The sequence below is a fragment of the Oncorhynchus mykiss genome, chromosome 17 (assembly GCF_013265735.2).
Source record: "Oncorhynchus mykiss isolate Arlee chromosome 17, USDA_OmykA_1.1, whole genome shotgun sequence".
NCBI classification, from domain to species: Eukaryota; Metazoa; Chordata; class Actinopteri; order Salmoniformes; family Salmonidae; genus Oncorhynchus; species Oncorhynchus mykiss.
In genome coordinates, this window is record NC_048581.1 from 7213081 (window position 1) to 7233390 (window position 20310).

Genomic DNA, 20310 nt, shown 5'->3' on the forward strand with positions numbered 1-20310 from the left:
ATTCCCCAAATAAAAAGTTTTAAAAAGTAGCTCAGTACCGAGGGGTAGCTCAGGCCTGAGCTACCCCTCGGTCCTGAGCTTCCTCAGTAATGAGGCAGCCCTCAGTCCAGGTGGGCCCTTTGTTAGGGTTACTATGCCAAGGTCGGCGGCGAGGGTCGCCACTCAAATGACGCTAGGAAAGCGGACTAAGACTATGGCAGAGTGGCGTCCACGTCCCGCCACAGTGGACAGACGCCCACCCAGACCCTCTCCTATGGGTTTAGGTGTGCAGCCGGGAGTCCGCACCTTTGGGGGGGGGGGGGGGGGGTACTGTCACGCCCTGGCCTTAGTTATCTTTGTTTTCTTTATTATTTTGGTTAGGCCAGGGTGTGACATGGGTGATTTATGTGTTTCGTCTTGTTTAGGGGTTTATTAGATTTATGGGGTTGTGTTCATGTTAGGTGTCTAGGTAAGTCTATGGTTGCCTAGATTGGTTCTCAATCAGAGGATATATATAGAGGAGGTACCAGTACAGTGTCAATGTGGAGGCTATATACAGGAGGTACCAGTACAGAGTCAATATACAGGGGGTACCAGTACAGAGTCAATGTGGAGACTAGTACAGGGGGTACCAGTACCGAGTCAATGTGGAGACTATATACAGGGGGTACCAGTACAGAGTCAATGTGGCGGCTATATACAGGAGGTACCAGTACCGAGTCAATGTGGAGACTATATACAGGGGGTACCACTACAGAGTCAATGTGGAGGCTATATACAGGAGGTACCAGTACCGAGTCAATGTGGAGACTATATACAGGGGGTACCAGTACAGAGTCAATGTGGAGACTATATACAGGGGGTACCAGTACAGAGTCAATGTGGAGGCTATATACAGGAGGTACCAGTACCGGATGTTTACATACGCTTAGGTTGGAGTCATTAAAACTCGGTTTTAAACCACTCCACAAACGTCTTGTTGACAAACTATAGTATATGCAAGTATAAACACCATGGGACCACACAGCCGTCATACCGCTCAGGAAGGAGACTTGTTCTGTCTCCTAGAGATCAACATACGTTGGTGCGAAAAGTGCAAACCAGTCCCAGAACAACAGCAAAAGACCTTGTGAAGATGCTGGAGGAAACAGGTACAAAAATATCTATATCCATAGTAAAATGAGTCCTATATCAACATAACCTGAAAGGCCACTCAGCAAGGAAGAAGCCACTGAAGAAGGGCCTTGGCTAGGGGTGTATCCTTGTTTTGAATCCCAGCCACCGTAGGAGGCCTTTTGCCTTTTGGTAGGCCGCCGTTGTAAATAAGAATTTGTTCTTAACTGACTTGCCAAGTTAAATAAAGGTTCAATAATAAATAAATTAAATAAAAATAAAGTACAGAGAGATAATTGATGAAAACCTGCTCCAGAGCACTCAGGACCTCAGACTGGGGCAAAGGTTCACCTTCCAACAGGACAACAACCCTAAGAACACAGACAAAGGACAACGCAGAAGTGGCTTCGGGACAAGTCTCTGAATGTCCTTGTGTGGCCCAGCCAGAGCCTGGACTTGAACCCGATCAAACATCTCTGGAGAGACCTGAAAATAGCTGTGCAGCGACGCTCCCCATCCAACCTGACAGAGGTTGAGAGGATCTGCAGAGAAGAATGGGAGAAAAAATACAGGTGTGCCAAAGCTTGTTCCTGTTAAGACACCTGGCCAGCTGAGTGCAGGTGGGCTCTCCTGTCAACATGAGGCTCCTGTTGCAGCCCTCAAGGGCACATTGACAGATTTTCCACCTAGTCCTCTCTGGGATTCAAACAAGGGATCTATCAGTTACTGGCCCAACACTGTTAACCGCTAGGCTACCTGCAGCAGGAGCCCCATGTTGACAGGAGAGCCCACCTGCATTCAGCTGGTCAGGGGCAGTGGTGCCCTGTAAGTAACAAATGTATCACTATCAGAGGGGTGTATTATGACATCAGATAGAACTACTCAGACATTCCAAATGTCACTTGATTATCAGAGCGGTGAATTATGACATCATATAGAACTACTCAGACGTTCCAAATATCACTTGATTATCAGAGGGGTGTATTATGACATCATATAGAACTACTCCGACATTCCAAATCAGGCTTCATCCACATCATGAAGGTGGATATTGATCCAACCATTTCAAAAGTAATGACTGGGCTGATGGAAACAGGTTATGCCTGAATAGTTTTATAAATGGTGACAGACGATATGTTAGTTCGTTTGACATGGTGGGTTGTGTCAGTAAAAACGTTTTAGTGAGAAATGGAGGTGGAAACTCCTTTATGTACAAATATTTATATAATAACCATCATGTCTTAGTTAACTTGGAGTCACGTGATGATATGTTGTGTGGTCCTCCCTCTAAAACTTGGAAAACCATGTAGTTTATCAGGGTACAGATGAAATAAGTTATGAACTTCACAGGGTAGTGAAAATACATGTGATGAGCTTGATGCTAAATTCCAATACATTTTGAGGGTCTTAATCTGGTGACATGATGACCGATGCTTGGTTGCAATTTGACAATTCAAATAATTGCTCTCACCCATAATAATCTCATCATTCAGGTAACAACGTTTATTGAACCAGTGGGAGGTTTGTAAATGCCCCAAGGAAAGTCGAAAGAGGAACTCTTCATTGAGACAATGATAAACAGCAATCTGTGGGAGAGTTGTGGTGGATATTATAAAATAAGGATCTGCTGGAGTCCAAGTCAAACCAAGATTCTTTATTTCTGAGCTCAGAGAGAATAACAGAGTTACACAGCGCAGTGTAGACAGTCTGAATTCCTGAAGCATTGGGTGATGAGCACATATCTTTATAGTTTCCTGTTCCTGGGAGGGACTTTATTCATACAAGGACACAGGTGCAGCTGGTTTGCAACACAGAATGATCCTCCCAAGAACAGGAGATTATAATTGGACAGTTTCACAAGGTTAGTCACATACTCAGTTATGTGGACACACAAACAATTAACATTTTCCATTACAGAGTCTGAACATTTTCATTTCATTAAATCATCAGTGGGCTACAATGCAAATGTCAACAATGGAACAAATGCATCACATCCAAATATCACTTGATTATCTGTAGTGCTGGAGGAATGACACACCCAGATAAACACACAGTCAGAGTTTAAAAAAGGACCTTTTAAACACATGGAATCTGATCTACTCTATATTCAAATATTTATATATATTGTTATATATAAATATTGTCATGACGTGGCCCTTTGTAGGTACAGGTTCTGTTATCTCAGGTCGTGAATACCTAAACATATTGTCATGATGTGGCCTTTTCTGGGTATAGATTGTGGCCCAGGTTCTGTTATCTCAGGTCGTAAATTCCTGGCAGAGACTCTATCCCCCTTTTCATACAGAGAGAGACCACAGAGTGAACAAAGGAATTCACATGGCCGCACTCCTAAATCCCCAAAATGGCCAAATTAAACTATATGTCCACCTTTGAGAGTGTGGGAAGGGTCTGTGGACACTTAAGGGACAGTTATGTTGAGTGTGTTTCATTTGGTGACCTCAGAGAGGACAGGAAACACACATAACTATGTCTCTGAATGTGTACATTTCTCAATTATGGGGTTTGCATCTAATTATTGTATGAAATGAATGAGTAAAGATGCAACTATATATGAAATGTGATGTTAAACCTTTAATGTGAGAGATTTGTATTCCTTTAAAAGTTTAACTAAGTCATTGGTCCGTCCCCGAGGGCACAGACATGATCTGGTGTCATGGAACCGCCTATCCTATTGTTACGAATAAAAGCCCCTCCTAAAAAAAATCCTCTTCAGACTGAGCAAACCAATCACAGCGTGAGCTGTGATTGCGAATAGTTTAGACAACGCATACCTCGGTGTAAGCTGAGGTGGCACATTTGAGTTCCAAGACTAGAAAACCATCCCACGTGGAGCATTGGCTACACGGCTGGAAATGGTTCAACTCTGAGACTATCAATTCCAACAGAGTAAGAGCATTGGTAGGTCTGTGGGGGCAGCTAGAAATGATGTAAACCTGGGATGCGAATGACGACAACCGCCGAAACATCTATTCTATGAGAACATTTCTGAATGGTAATCTGAGGTATCCATTCTAACCAAGAAAGACTTTGAACTTCAGGGAAACAGAAGGAGAGAGACTCAGATGAACTCTCCAGCAGACGGACTGGATTCCAACAGATCACAACGGCGTAAATATATATTGACTGCAATTATTCCTGAATGAGTGAGCATTCGTGTGCAAAGGATTAGCATTTAAAATAACATACAGTTGAAGTTGGAAGTTTACATACACTTAGTGGGGCAAAAAAAGTATTTAGTCAGCCACCAATTGTGCAAATTCACTTAAAAAGATGAGAGAGGCCTGTAATTTTCATCATAGGTACACTACAACTATGACAGACAAAATGAGAAGTCAAAAATCCAGAAATATTTATATATAAACAAGTAAACATTCTCTCCTGTGTGGATTCTCACATTTTTTTTACGCTACTGATGAGTAAAATGCCTTCCCCCCAGTCTGAACATTTGTAAGGCTTCTCCCCCATGTGCGGTCTCATGTCTTCTTTCAGGTGTCCTAATTGGGTAAAAACGCATTGCACGCTGGGATCAGTGGTAAGATTTCTTCCCTGTGTGAATTCGCTCATGCACTTTCAGGTTTCCTGACTGGCTAAAACTCTTTCCACACTGAGCGCAAAGGAAAGGCTTCTCCCCTGTGTGTATTCGCAAATGATCTTTGAGGATACCAAACCGCATAAAACTCTTTCCACACTGGGAGCAATGGTGAGGCTTCACTCCTGTGTGTATCCTCTCATGTCTTTTCATGTTAAGTAAATGGTTAAAACTCTTTCCACAATGGGAGCAGTAGTAAGGCTTCTCCCCTGTGTGTATTCGCAAATGATCTTTGAGGATACCTAACTGCGTAAAACTCTTTCCACACTGGGAGCAATGGTGAGGCTTCACTCCTGTGTGTATCCTCTCATGTCTTTTCATGTTAAGTAAATGGTTAAAACTCTTTCCGCAATGGGAGCAGTGGTATGGCTTCTCCCCTGTGTGTATCCTCCCATGTCTTTTCATGTTTCCTAACTGGCTAAAACTATTTCCACACTGGCCACAATGGTATAGCTTCTCTCCTGAGTGTATTCGCTCATGAGCTTTCAGGCTTCCTAACAGGCTAAAACTCTTTCCACACTGGCCGCAATGGTATGGCTTCTCTCCTGTGTGTGTCCTCTCAGGTCTTTTCAGGCTTCCTAACTTGATCTGGGAGCAGAGGTGTTGTCTTGATGTTGTCTTTGGTTCCTCCAAGTTTGGTTTTCCTCCTGCCAAAGACAGTGTTTATATAAAAAGAGACCAGAATGAAACCTCCACTCTCCAATTTTGTGTAAATTTGTTTACATTGCTTTGCCAAGACAATCCATCCACGTGACAGGTGTAGCATATCAAAAAGCTGATTAAACAGCATTACACAGGTGTACCTTGTACTGGGCACAATAAAAAGCCACTCTAAAATGTACAGTTGTCACACAACACAATGCCACAGATGTCTCAAGTTTTGAGGGAGTGTGCAAATGGATTGGGGACTGCAGGAATATCCAGTGGAGCTGCTACCAGAGAATTTAATGTTGCATTCTCTACCATCAGCCGCCTCCAATGTCTTTTTAGAGAATTTGGAAGTCCGTCCAACAGGCCACACAACCGCAGATCAAGGCCCTCCACATTGTCTGAGATCAGCCACCCGGACAACTGATGAAACGGAGGAGTGTTTATCTCTGTAACAAAGCCCTTTTGTGGAGAAAACTAATTCTGATTCGCTGGGCATGGCTCCCAAGTGGGTGGGCTTACGCCCCAACAGACCCACCAATGGCTGCGCCCCTGCCCAGTCATGTGAAGTCCATAGATTAGGACCTAATAAATGTATTTACGTTGACTACTTTCCTAATTTGAACTGTAAATCATTGAAATTGTTGTTTTCATATCTGTTCAGTATATACATACAGTGGGGAGAACAAGTATTTGATACACTGCCGATTTTGCAGGTTTTCCTACTTACAAAGCACGTAGAGGTCAGTCATTTTTATCATAGGTACACTTCAACTGTGAGAGACGGAATCTAAAAATAAAAAAAATCCAGAAAATCACATTGTATGATTTTTAAGTAATTAATTTGCATTTTATTGCATGACATAAGTACTTGATCACCTACCAACCAGTAAGAATTCCAGCTCTCACAGACCTGTTAGTTTTTCTTTAAGAATCCCTCCTGTTCTCCACTCATTACCTGTATTAACTGCAGCTGTTTGAACTCGTTACCTGTATAAAAGACACCTGTCCACACACTCAATCACACAGACTCCAACCTCTCCACAATGGCCAAGACCAGAGAGGGTGTAAGGACATCATGGATAAAATTGTAGACCTGCAAAAGGCTGGGATGGGCTACAGGACAATAGGCAAGCAGCTTGGTGAGAAGGCAACAACTGTTGGAGCAATTATTAGAAAATAATTAGTAACACACTATGCCGTCATGGATTAAAATCCTGCAGCGCACGCAAGGTACTCCCTGCTCAAGCCAGCGCATGTCCAGGCCCGTTTCAAGTTTGCCAATGACCATCTGGATGATCCAGAGGAGGAATGGGAGAAGGTCCTGTGGTATGATGAGACAAAAATAGAGCTTTTTGGTCTAAACTCCACTCGCCGTGTTTGGAGGAAAAGAAGGATGAGTACAACCCCAAGAACACCATCACAACTGTGAAGCATGGAGGTGGAAACATCATTCTTTGGGGATGGATGGATGGGGCCATGTATCGCGAGATCTTGGCCAACAACCTCCTTCCCTCAGTAAGAGTATTGAAGATGGGTCGTGGCTGGGTCTTCCAGCATTACAACGACCCGAAACACACAGCCAGGGCAACTAAGGAGTGGCTCCGTAAGAAGCAACTCAAGGTCCAGGAGTGGCCTAGCCAGTCTCCAGACCTGAACCCAATAGAAAATCGTTGGAGCGAGCTGAAAGTCTGTATTGCCCAGCGAGAGCCCCGAAACCTGAAGGATCTGGAGAAGGTCTGTATGGAGTGGGCCAAAATCCCTGCTGCAGTGTGTGCAAACCTGGTCAAGAACTACAGGAAACATATGATCTCTGTAATTGCAAACAAAGGTTTCTGTACCAAATATTAAATTCTGCTTTTCTGATGTATCAAATACTTATGCCATGCAATAAAATGCAAATTAATTACTTACAAATAATCCAATGTGATTTCCTTGATTTTTGTTTTAGATTCCGTCTCTCACAGTTGAAGTGTACCTATGATAAAAAATTACAGACCTCTACATGCTTTGTAAGTAGGAAAACCTGCAAAATCGGCAGTGTGTCAAATACTTGTTCTCCCCACTGTATATAGAGAACCAGTCAAAGGTGGACACACCTACTCATTCAAGGGGTTTTCTTTATTTTTCAAAACTATTTTCTACATTATAGAATAATAGTGAAGACATCACAACTATGAAATAACACATATGGAATCATGTGTTAAACAAATCAAAATAAATTTTATATTTGAGATTCTTCAAAGTAGCCACCCTTTGTCTTGATGACAGCTTTGCACACTCTTGGCATTCTCTCAACCAGCTTCATGAGGTAGTCATCTGGAAAGCATTTCAATTAACAGGTGTGCCTTGTTTAAATATTCATTTGTGTTTTTCCTTCTTAGTGAGTTTGAGCCAATCAGTTGTCTTGTGACAAGTTAAAGGGGTATACAGAAGACAGCCCTATTTGGTAAAAGACCAAGTCCAAATGGCTCAAATAAGCAAAGAGAAACAACAGCCCATCATTACTTGAAGACATGGTCAGTCAATACCAAATATTTCAAGAACATTGAAAGTTTCTTTAAGCACAGTCGCAAAAAACATCAAAAGCTACGATGAAACTGGCTCTCATGAGGACCTCCACAGGAAAGGAAGACCCAGAGTTACCTCTGCTATGATGAAACTGGCTCTCATGAGGACCTCCACAGGAAAGGAAGACCCAGAGTTACCTCTGCTATGATGGAACTGGCTCTCATGAGGACCTCCACAGGAAAGGAAGACCCAGAGTTACCTCTGCTATGATGAAACTGGCTCTCATGAGGACCTCCACAGGAAAGGAAGACCCAGAGTTACCTCTGCTATGATGAAACTGGCTCTCATGAGGACCTCCACAGGAAAGGAAGACCCAGAGTTACCTCTGCTACGATGAAACTGGCTCTCATGAGGACCTCCACAGGAAAGGAAGACCCAGAGTTACCTCTGCTATGATGAAACTGGCTCTCATGAGGACCTTCACAGGAAAGGAAGACCCAGAGTTACCTCTGCTATGATGAAACTGGCTCTCATGAGGACCTCCACAGGAAAGGAAGACCCAGAGTTACCTCTGCTACGATGAAACTGGCTCTCATGAGGACCTCCACAGGAAAGGAAGACCCAGAGTTACCTCTGCTATGATGAAACTGGCTCTCATGAGGACCTCCACAGGAAAGGAAGACCCAGAGTTACCTCTGCTATGATGGAACTGGCTCTCATGAGGACCTCCACAGGAAAGGAAGACCCAGAGTTACCTCTGCTATGATGAAACTGGCTCTCATGAGGACCTCCACAGGAAAGGAAGACCCAGAGTTACCTCTGCTATGATGAAACTGGCTCTCATGAGGACCTCCACAGGAAAGGAAGACCCAGAGTTACCTCTGCTATGAGGAAACTGGCTCTCATGAGGACCTCCACAGGAAAGGAAGACCCAGAGTTACCTCTGCTATGATGAAACTGGCTCTCATGAGGACCTCCACAGGAAAGGAAGACCCAGAGTTACCTCTGCTATGATGAAACTGGCTCTCATGAGGACCTCCACAGGAAAGGAAGACCCAGAGTTACCTCTGCTATGATGAAACTGGCTCTCATGAGGACCTCCACAGGAAAGGAAGACCCAGAGTTACCTCTGCTATGATGAAACTGGCTCTCATGAGGACCTCCACAGGAAAGGAAGACCCAGAGTTACCTCTGCTATGATGGAACTGGCTCTCATGAGGGCCTCCACAGGAAAGGAAGACCCAGAGTTACCTCTGCTATGATGAAACTGGCTCTCATGAGGACCTCCACAGGGAAGGAAGACCCAGAGTTACCTCTGCTATGATGAAACTGGCTCTCATGAGGACCTTCACAGGAAAGGAAGACCCAGAGTTACCTCTGCTATGATGAAACTGGCCCTCATGAGGACCTCCACAGGAAAGGAAGACCCAGAGTTACCTCTGCTATGATGAAACTGGCTCTCATGAGGACCTCCACAGGAAAGGAAGACCCAGAGTTACCTCTGCTACGATGAAACTGATTTACAGAGTTCAATTAAGAGACACAACTCAACATCAACTGTTCAGAGGAGACTGTGTGAATCAAGAAGCATGAGCAATGGACCGGTGGAAATCTGTCCTTTGGTCTGATGAGTCCAAATTTGAGATTTCCGGTTCCAACCGACATGTCTGTGAGACGCAGAGTAGGTGAACGGATGATCTCCACATGTGTGTTTCCCACCGTGAAGCATTGATGAGCATTCATGAGTGATGGTGCTTTGCTGGTGACACTGTTTGTGATTTATTTAGAATTCAAGTCACACTTAACCAGCATCGCTACCACAGCATTCTGCAGCGATACACAATCCCATCTGGTTTGTGCTTAGTGGGACTATCATTTGTTTTTCAACAGGACAATGACCCAACCACAACCAGGCTGTGTAAGTGCTATTTGACCAAGAAGGAGAGTGATGGAGTGCTGCATCAGATGACCTGGCCTCCACAATCACCCGACCTCAACTCAAATTGAGATGGTTTGGGATGAGTTGGACCGCAGAGTGACGGAAAAGTAGCCAACACGTGCCCAGCATGTGGGAACTCCTTCATAACATCCATATACACCAGTCTATCTTCCTGTCAACTAACACAACTCTGCTGGTTGTCCTGGTAACAGATACCAGTGGACAGATCTATTTATTTGTTCAAACTGAACTACAGCACTTACTTTGATGAGTCAAATCTGATCCTTTCTTCTCTTCTCCTCCTCTCACAGTTCCACTCAGCCCTGTTGTTTTCCTGCAGTCCACCAGCAGCACAGACAACCTCTTCATACCCAGTAGTAAGGTGCTACCGGGAGAGGCACGATAGAGGGACTCCGGGAGGGCGGAAGGGCTAGCATTGTCCTGGTAACCATAAAGAGGGGACACAGACACATATCATTATGGATGCTGATGTCACTGTTGTCATAAAGTGCCTTACAGAAACCCAGACCCAGATAGAGCAAGCTGTATGCTAGACCAGACCAAGCTGTACCATCTGGTGTTCTGATCTGGAGAGACTCTTCTCTGTCTCGTCAGCATCAGGATGTTGTTGAGGCTCCCCAGAGGATCCACGATAGTCATGTCTCTCTCCTGTTTGAACGAGAACATCAAACAGATGGTGAACTTATTACCATCATCAATTATTACTGTCTATTACAGTCATAGGGTCTTATAAGTGGCATTAATATCTCTAAATTAATTGGGTGCCTTTTGTGTCCCTTTGATATTTTAAGTATACATTATGCTCCATTATTACATTTTAAAAGCCTGTTATATATAATTAAATCTCATTTAAAAGTCCCAAAAATATCTGTAGCAATGGCAGATTGACCCTTTAACAATTTATATAGTACTGAACATCACATTGAAGTGAAGAACTTAAGTAGAATGCCCCTTAAAACCACACATTAGTTCAACAACTGCATAGTTTGTGCCCCTGTTTTTAAGACAATACTCACTGGTGTTAATGAGATATTCTGTCTCCTCCTCTTTCACTCCCAAAACGTCTTCCTCCTTCACCTTTACTGAGATAGAACCTTTTAGAGAGGAAGAGGATGCTTTCTCTTCTTTCCCTATAACAGCCTCCTCTTCCTCCTTTTTCATTCTGAAAGGTTCTTTCTCTCCTTTCACTGTAATATCCTCCTCTTCGTCTTTCACGACAATGTTCAGCGGCAGAGCATCTTTCTCTCCTTTCACTGTACTATCCTCCTCTTCGTCTTTCGCGACAATGTTCAGCGCCAGAGCTTCTTTCTCCGGACAGCAGACATCCTCTTCTTCAGCAGGGGATGAGTAGTTAAATGAGCTCATGGTCAGGGATGTTAGCTAGCTAGTTAGCATTAGCGAATAGCCTAGTGCTAGGCTCAGTATCAATCTTTAACAAATTTGCAAATTGAACAAACACATTAGGTTCAAGTTAACGTCAACTGAAATGTGTTTTAAACACTGCGATTAGCTAATGCACATTAACATGGCCTAAAACGTCAATCTTTCAGTTTTATGTTGTCTAGCAAGCTATCGAGGTGGTTGAAAGAGTCCATTATACGTCACGCAAGAAGCATCACCTGAAAGACGCTCATCGCCATCTGCTGGCTGGAGTGGGTAACGCAGTTTGGAAACAATAGTTACTACACTTTTTGTATTGGAAAGAGCTACAACAGGTGTAGTAGACATTACCGTGAAATTCTTACTGACAAGCCCTTAACCAACAATGTAGTTAAAAAAATTAGAGGTAAGAAAATAAGTTACACAATAAAAAAATATACCGTGGCTACAGAGTCAATGAGGAGGCAATATACAGGGGGTACCAGCACAGAGTCAATGTGGAGACTATATACAGGGGGTACCGGTACAGAGTCAATGTGGAGGCTATATACAGGGGGTACCAGTACAGAGTCAATGTGGAGACTATATACAGGGGGTACCGGTACAGAGTCAATGTGGAGGCTATATACAGGGGGTACCAGTACAGAGTCAATGTGGAGGTTGTATACAGGGGGTACCAGTACAGAGACAATGTGGAGGTTGTATACAGGGGGTACCAGTACAGAGTCAATGTGGAGGTTGTATACAGGGGGTACCAGTACAGAGACAATGTGGAGGCTGTATACAGGGGGTACCGGTACAGTGTCAATGTGGAGGCTATATACAGGGGGTACCGGTACAGAGTCAATGTGGAGGCTATATACAGGAGGTACCAGTACAGAGTCAATGTGGAGGCCACATACAGAAGGTACCAGTACAGAGTCAATGTGGAGGCTATATACAGGGGGTACCAGTACAGAGTCAATGTGGAGGCTATATACAGGGGGTACCAGTACAGAGTCAATGTGGAGGCCACATACAGGAGGTACCAGTACAGAGTCAATGTGGAGGCTATATACAGGGGGTACCAGTACAGAGTCAATGTGGAGGCTATATACAGGGGGTACCAGTACAGAGTCAATGTGGAGGCTATATACAGGGGGTACCAGTACAGAGTCAATGTGGAGGCTATATACAGGGGGTACCGGTACAGAGTCAATGTGGAGGCTATATACAGGGGGTACCAGTACAGAGTCAATGTGGAGGCTATATACAGGGGGTACCAGTACAGAGTCAATGTGGAGGCTATATACAGGGGGTACCGGTACAGAGTCAATGTGGAGGCTATGTACAGGGGGTACCAGTATAGAGTCAATGTGGAGGCCACATACAGGAGGTACCAGTACAGAGTCAATGTGGAGGCCACATACAGGAGGTACCAGTACAGAGTCAATGTGGAGGCTATATACAGGGGGTACCGGTACAGATTCAATGTGGAGGCTATATACAGGAGGTACCAGTACAGAGTCAATGTGGAGGCTATATACAGGGGGTACCGGTACAGAGTCAATGTGGAGGCTATATACAGGGGGTACCAGTACAGAGTCAATGTGGAGGCTATATACAGGAGGTACCAGTACAGAGATAATGTGAAGGCTATATACAGGGGGTACCGGTACAGAGTCAATGTGGAGGCTATATTCAGGAGGTACCAGTACAGAGTCAATGTGGAGGCCACATACAGGAGGTACCAGTACAGAGTCAATGTGGAGGCTATATACAGGGGGTACCAGTACAGAGTCAATGTGGAGGCTATATACAGGGGGTACCAGTACAGAGTCAATGTGGAGGCTGTATACAGGGGGTACCGGTCCAGAGTCAATGTGGAGGTTATATACAGGGGGTACCAGTACAGAGTCAATGTGGAGGCTATATACAGGGGGTACCAGTACAGAGTCAATGTGGAGGCTATACACAGGGGGTACTAGTACAGAGTCAATGTGGGGGCTATATACAGGATGTACCAGTACAGAGTTAATGTGAAGGCTATATACAGGGGGTACCAGTACAGAGTCAATGTGGAGGCTATATACAGGAGGTACCAGTACAGGGTCAATGTGAAGGCTATATACAGGAGGTACCAGTACAGAGTCAATGTGGAGGCTATATATAGGAGGTACCAGTACAGGGTCAATGTGAAGGCTATATACAGGAGGTACCAGTACAGAGTCAATGTGGAGGCTATATATAGGGGGTACCAGTACAGGGTCAATGTGAAGGTTTGCTCGTGTTTCTTGGCCCAAGCTAGTCTCTTCTTCTTTTTGCTGTCCTTGAGTAGTGGTTTCTTTGCAGCAATTCGACCATGAAGGCCTGATTCACACAGTCTCCTCTGAACAGTTGATATTGAGATGTGTCTGTTCATTCAACTCTGTGAAGCATTTATTTGGGCAGCAATTTCTGAGGCTGGTAACTCTAATGAACTTATCCTCTGCAGCAGAAGTAACTCTGGGTCTCAATAAAATGCTAATTAATTACTTAAAAATCATTCAATGTGATTTTCTGGATTTTTGTTTTAGATTCCGTCTCTCATGGTTGAAGCCTGCTATAGACCACCCTCTGCCCCCAGCTGTGCTCTGGACACCATATGTGAACTGATTGCCCCCCATCTATCTTCAGAGCTCGTGCTGCTAGGCGACCTAAACTGGAACATGCTTAACACCCCAGCCACCCTACAATCGAAACTTGATGCCCTCAATCTCACACAAATTATCAATGAACCTACCAGGTACCTCCCCAAAGCCGGAAACACGGGCACCCTCATAGATATCATCCTAACCAACTTGCCCTCTAAATACACCTCTGCTGTTATCAACCAAGATCTCAGCGATCACTGCCTCATTGCCTGCATCCGTAATGGGTCAGCGGTCAAACGACCTCCACTCATCACTGTCCAACGCTCCCTGAAACACTTCAGCGAGCAGGCCTTTCTAATCGACCTGGCCGGGGTATCCTGGAAGGATATTGATCTCATCCCGTCAGTAGAGGATGCCTGGGTATTTTTTTTAAATGCCTTCCTAACCATCTTAAATAAGCATGCCCCATTCAAGAAATTTAGAACCAGGAACAGATATAGCCCTTGGTTCTCCCCAGACCTGACTGCCCTTAACCAACACAAAAACATCCTATGGCGTTCTGCATTAGCATCGAACAGCCCCCGTGATATGCAGCTGTTCAGGGAAGCTAGAAACCATTATACACAGGCAGTTAGAAAAGCCAAGGTTAGCTTTTTCAAGCAGAAATTTGCTTCCTGCAACACTAACTCAAAAAAGTTCTGGAACACTGTAAAGTCCATGGAGAATAAGAACACCTCCTCCCTGCTGCCCACTGCACTGAAGATAGGAAACACTGTCACCACTGATAAATCCACCATAATTGAGAATTTCAATAAGCATTTTTCTATGGCTGGCCATGCTTTCCACCTGGCTACTCCTACCCCGGTCAACAGCACTGCACCCCCCACAGCAACTCGCCCAAGCCTTCCCCATTTCTCTTTCTCCCAAATCCAGTCAGCTGATGTTCTGACAGAGCGGCAAAATCTGGACCCCTACAAATCAACCCGGGCTAGACAATCTGGACCCTTTCTTTCTAAAATTATCTGCCGAAATTGTTGCCACCCCTATTACTAGCCTGTTCAACCTCTCTTTCGTGTCGTCTGACATTCCCAAAGATTGGAAAGTAGCTGCGGTCATCCCCCTCTTCAAAGGGGGGGACACTCTTGACCCAAACTGCTACAGACCTATATCTATCCTACCTTGCCTTTCTAAGGTCTTTGAAAGCAAAGTCAACCAACAGATTACCGACCATTTCGAATCTCACCATACCTTCTCTGCTATGCAATCTGGTTTCAGAGCTGGTCATGGGTGCACCTCAGCCACGCTCAAGATCCTAAACGATATCTTAACCGCCATCGATAAGAAACATTACTGTGCAGCCGTATTCATTGATCTGGCCAAGGCTTTCAACTCTGTCAATCACCACATCCTCATCGGCAGACTCAACAGCCTTGGTTTCTCAAATGATTGCCTCGCCTGGTTCACCAACTAATTCTCTGATAGAGTTCAATGTGTAAAATCTGAGGGTCTGCTGTCCGGACCTCTGGCAGTCTCTATGGGGGTGCCACAGGGTTCAATTGTTGGACCGACTCTCTTCTCTGTATACATCAATGATGTCGCTCTTGCTGCTGGTGAGTCTCTGATCCACCTCTACGCAGACAACATCATTCTGTATACTTCTGGCCCTTCTTAGGACACTGTGTTAACAACCCTCCAGGCAAGCTTCAATGCCATACAACTCTCCTTCCGTGGCCTCCAATTGCTCTTAAATACAAGTAAAACTAAATGCATGCTCTTCAACCGATCGCTGCCTGCACCTGCCCGCCTGTCCAACATCACTACTCTGGACGGCTCTGACTTAGAATACGTGGACAATTACAAATACCTAGGTGTCTGGTTAGACTGTAAACTCTCCTTCCAGACCCACATCAAACATCTCCAATCCAGAGTTAAATCTAGAATTGGCTTCCTATTTCGCAACAAAGCATCCTTCACTCATGCTGCCAAACATACCCTTGTAAAACTGACCATCCTACCAATCCTCGACTTCGGTGATGTCATTTACAAAATAGCCTCCAATACCCTACTCAACTAATTGGATGCAGTCTATCACAGTGCAATCCGTTTTGTCACCAAAGCCCCATATACTACCCACCATTGCGACCTGTACGCTCTCGTTGGCTGGCCCTCGCTTCATACTCGTCGCCAAACCCACTGGCTCCATGTCATCTACAAGACCCTGCTAGGTAAAGTCCCCCCTTATCTCAGCTCGCTGGTCACCATAGCATCACCCAACTGTAGCATGCCCTCCAGCAGGTATATCTCTCTGGTCACCCCCAAAACCAATTCTTTCTTTGGCTGCCTCTCCTTCCAGTTCTCTGCTACCAATGACTGGAACGAACTACAAAAATCTCTGAAACTGGAAACACTTATCTCCCTCACTAGCTTTAAGCACCAACTGTCAGAGCAGCTCACAGATTACTGCACCTGTACATAGCCCACCTATAATTTAAGCCCAAACAACAACCTCTTTCCCTACTGTATTTATTTTATTTATTTTGCTCCTTTGCACCCCATTATTTTTATTTCTACTTTGCACATTCTTCCACTGCAAATCTACCATTCCAGTGTTTTACTTGCTATATTGTATTTACTTCGCCACCATGGCCTTTTTTTTGCCTTCACCTCCCTTATCTCACCTCATTTGCTCACATCGTATATAGACTTGTTTATACTGTATTATTGACTGTATGTTTGTTTTACTCCATGTGTAACTCTGTGTCGTTGTATGTGTCGAACTGCTTTGCTTTATCTTGGCCAGGTCACAATTGTAAATGAGAACTTGTTCTCAACTTACCTACCTGGTTAAATAAAGGTGTTCTCAACTTGCCTACCTGGTTAAATAAAGGTGAAATAAATAAATTTAAAAAAAGTGTATCTATGATAAAAAATGACAGATTTCTACATGCTTTGTAAGTAGGAAACACTGGCGATTTGGCAGGCTATCAAATACTTGTTCTCCCCACTGTATAGCCATATTATAAAGTATGAAAAGGCTTGTTCGTTCACATGTCATGAATTCACTATGACATGATATTTGTATACGTTTTTTTTAAAACTTTTATTATGTAATAGATCATATGGGTTGAAAAGTGTTTTATTAGAAAAGTATGAAAATCAAATTAAATATTATTATTCATGTGCCGAATACAACCGGTGTAGACCTTGGTGAAATGCTTACTTACAAGCCCTTCACCAACAATGCAGTTAAGAAAAATACTTGTAAAGTACAAAAAAAGTCCCTCTGACACCGCCTGGTATAGAAGTCCTGAGTGGCAGGAAGCTTGGCCCTAGTGATGTACTGGGCCGTACGCACTGCCCTCTGTAGTGCCTTGCGGTCAGAGGCCGAGCAGTTGCCAAACCAGGCAGTGATGCAATCAGTCAGGATGCTCTCGATGGTGCAGCTGTAGAACGTTTTGAGGATCTGAGGACCCATGACAAATCTTTTCAGTATCCTGAGGGGGAATAGGTTTTGTCATGCCCTCTTCACGACTGTCTTGGTGTGCTTGGACCATGATAGTTTGTTGGTGATGCGGACACCAAGGAACTTGAAACTCTCAACCTGCTCCACTACAGCTCTGTCAATGAGAATGGGGCGTGCTTGGTCCTCCTTTTCCTGTAGTCCACAATCATCTCCTTTATCTTGATCACATTGAGGGAATGGTTGCTGTCCTGGCACCACACGACCAGGTCTCTGACCTCCTCCCTGTAGGCTTTGTTGTTGTTGTCAGTGATCAGGCCTGATGACACTGTTCAATGATGGCGTTGGAGTCGTGTCTGGCCATGCAGTCATGAGTGAACAGGGAGTACAGGAAGGGGCTGAGCATGCACCCCTGAGGGGCTCCCCGTGATGAGGATCAGCGTGGCAGATGTGTTGTTACTTACTCTTACCACCTGGGGATCAAGAAGTCCAGGATCCAGTTGCAGAGGGAGATGTTTAGTCCCAGGTTCCTAAGCTTAAAGATGAGCTTTGAGGGCACTATGGTGTTGAAAGCGGAGCTGTAGTCAATGAATAGCATTCTCACTTTTTTTCATCTAGGCAAGTCAGTTAAAGAACAAATTCTTATTTACAATGACAGCCTATGAAAGTTTTTCAGATCTTACAGTTGTCTGCGCCAGACCCTAGCGTGAGAGAAAAGAGCGCTTCCCCTTAGTTAAATGGGGGCTATACATTTTCAAAATTAACAGCTACATTTTAACACACGTTATAATTCAACATTTTTTTTTACTATTTCTTCCAGATATAGGTGTCCTGTTAGCCCTGAACATTATCCGTTTCCAATTCCCCATCGCAAAGTCTTTTCCGCGCTCCGTCGAAGCTCTGTCCACTTTCCATCCAGGGAAAGATCCGCCTTCGACTTTGTTGTTCCTGGGTATGTCTCAACGATAACCGCGGCCATCGCCGTAATTGTTCCCGATTTTCGAAAAGACTGTCCAGCTTATTCATCAGTGTTCCGAAAATATGGTAATCGCGCCATTTAAAACTGAACATTATTTGAAAAAAATGTACATCCTTGCATGCTTTGGAAGATACATATGAACTGACCGTTTTCGAAGCATTTGCACTATCAAATTGTTCACATGCTAAAATTGTCACTCTGGAGTGCGGGGTATACGCCATTGAAGCGATTCTTAGGGCCATTAGATCACTTCGGCCACAGACCTGTTCTTCCAACGCATATCCGGGCAGCCTTGAAGCACTCAGGGCGCGTTCCATTTGACACAGCGCTAGTCTTATTTTAAGCCATTCTCTCATCCTTAGCGCTGGAGAAAAACTCTCGGGTTCTGCCCGATAAAAGGGTTGGGACACGCTGTCTGTGAATATCTTAACCGTAGATTCCTCCGGGCTGAATATGTAAGACATATGACCCTCGCTTGTACACAAAAATCCTTTAAAACATTCGGGAGCCTCACGCAAAACATCATCCAGGCTTTTGTCGTTGGATTCATGACATGAGCTGCAAAGCACTCCGATAATTGCCCTTGTAGACATATTTTAGATGTTTAATATTCAGGTCTTTATTTAAAAAATTGCTTGTTCTGGACATTTATAAGGCATATGCCACAGCCCAGGACATTCCTGCTTCATCAGATAACAAACATAAGGGCGATAAAACTGGGGGGTGGGGGGGTCATACCCTGTCCAAAAGTTCAAACACAACCCCCCCAGTTCAACCAGGCCCCTAGACATCAATCACCAGGACTACTTCAAAGGATGACATATAGCTATGAAATAACACACACCCCCTAACACGTGACCACTGGAACAGGGGGGACGGGGCGGGGGCACATATTCGGACATGCACAGGTCATCATGACGCAAGGTCATCAATCAATCACTTTGCCGCGTGCCGTCTACTTTAATCTCTCTCTCTGCTCAACAACACTGACTGTGAATCAATCTGGTTGATTCTTTGCTCAACAACACTGACTGTGAATCAATCTGGTTGATTCTCTGGTTGATTCTCTGCTCAACAACACTGACTGTGAATCAATCTGGTTGATTCTCTGGTCAACAACACTGACTGTGAATCAATCTAGTTGATTCTCTGGTTGATTCTCTGCTCAACAACACTGACTGTGAATCAATCTGGTTGATTCTCTGCTCAACAACACTGATCGCGTCAAACTTTGCTGTGTGTCCAGGCTGTCACTTCTGTCATCAGCTACTAACACCAGTGCTGCACCTTTGTCCTTGTCCCTGGATGACGGCTTCCTGCTCCCTCTTCCATAGTGAGAACACTGATGGCTCAACATGGTTTTCTGAGAGACTGGATGAAGGCATCCTGCTCCCTCTTCCATAGTGGGAACACTGCTGGCTCAACATGGGCTTCCTGGTTATGAAAGAAAGTGTGATGGTCAATGGTAGCCACTCTCATTGTTTGAAGCAGTTGTAGTCTTTGTTGGCATGTATCCAGACCCCAGAATGGTAGTAGAAAGGAGCCTGTTCCCCACATTGCTTCCTCACAATCATTGGCTGCCTCGACCACTCCCCCACCTGACCACAGGACCAGTATTGCTGACTGATCTTCATTCCTACCGCCTTCATCACCACCCCTGAAGTCTCTTCACTGTCTGATCTTCATTCCTACAGCCTTCATCACCACCCCTGGAGTCTCTTCACTGAGTAAGTGAAGATAGTATAAGAAACCTGTCCCATTCTACTTGTCTATTATCTTTGTTTAGAAATAGTCATTTGTGTGACCTACTGATTTTCCCTACAATTTATTTTTAAGGATTTAGAAATATAGAAATGGTAGAACCGGAAACTAATATAAAAGGTGTGTACAGCAGTAGTTATATAGGATGATACTGGGCGGAGGCCGGCTAGAGGTGACTATTTAACAGTCTGATGACCTGGAGATAGACCACACATTAAGTATTGTGGTGGCAGCATCATGTTATGGGTATGCTTGTCACTGGCAGTGACTGGGGAGTTTATCAGGATCAAAATAAAT

At 44.4% G+C, this 20310-nt stretch overlaps 1 protein-coding gene across 1 annotated transcript; it reads right to left on the bottom strand.

The window, feature by feature from the left end:
• Positions 1-2731: 2731 nt before the first annotated feature.
• Positions 2732-10336, bottom strand: LOC118940244 (gastrula zinc finger protein XlCGF49.1-like). Its single transcript, XM_036948734.1, has 2 exons — positions 10064-10336; positions 2732-5349 (listed from the first exon to the last, which is right to left on the bottom strand). The coding sequence occupies exons 1-2, from the start codon at positions 10167-10169 to the stop codon at positions 4640-4642; spliced, it is 816 nt and encodes a 271-aa protein (XP_036804629.1). The 5' UTR covers positions 10170-10336; the 3' UTR covers positions 2732-4639.
• Positions 10337-20310: the final 9974 nt, after the last annotated feature.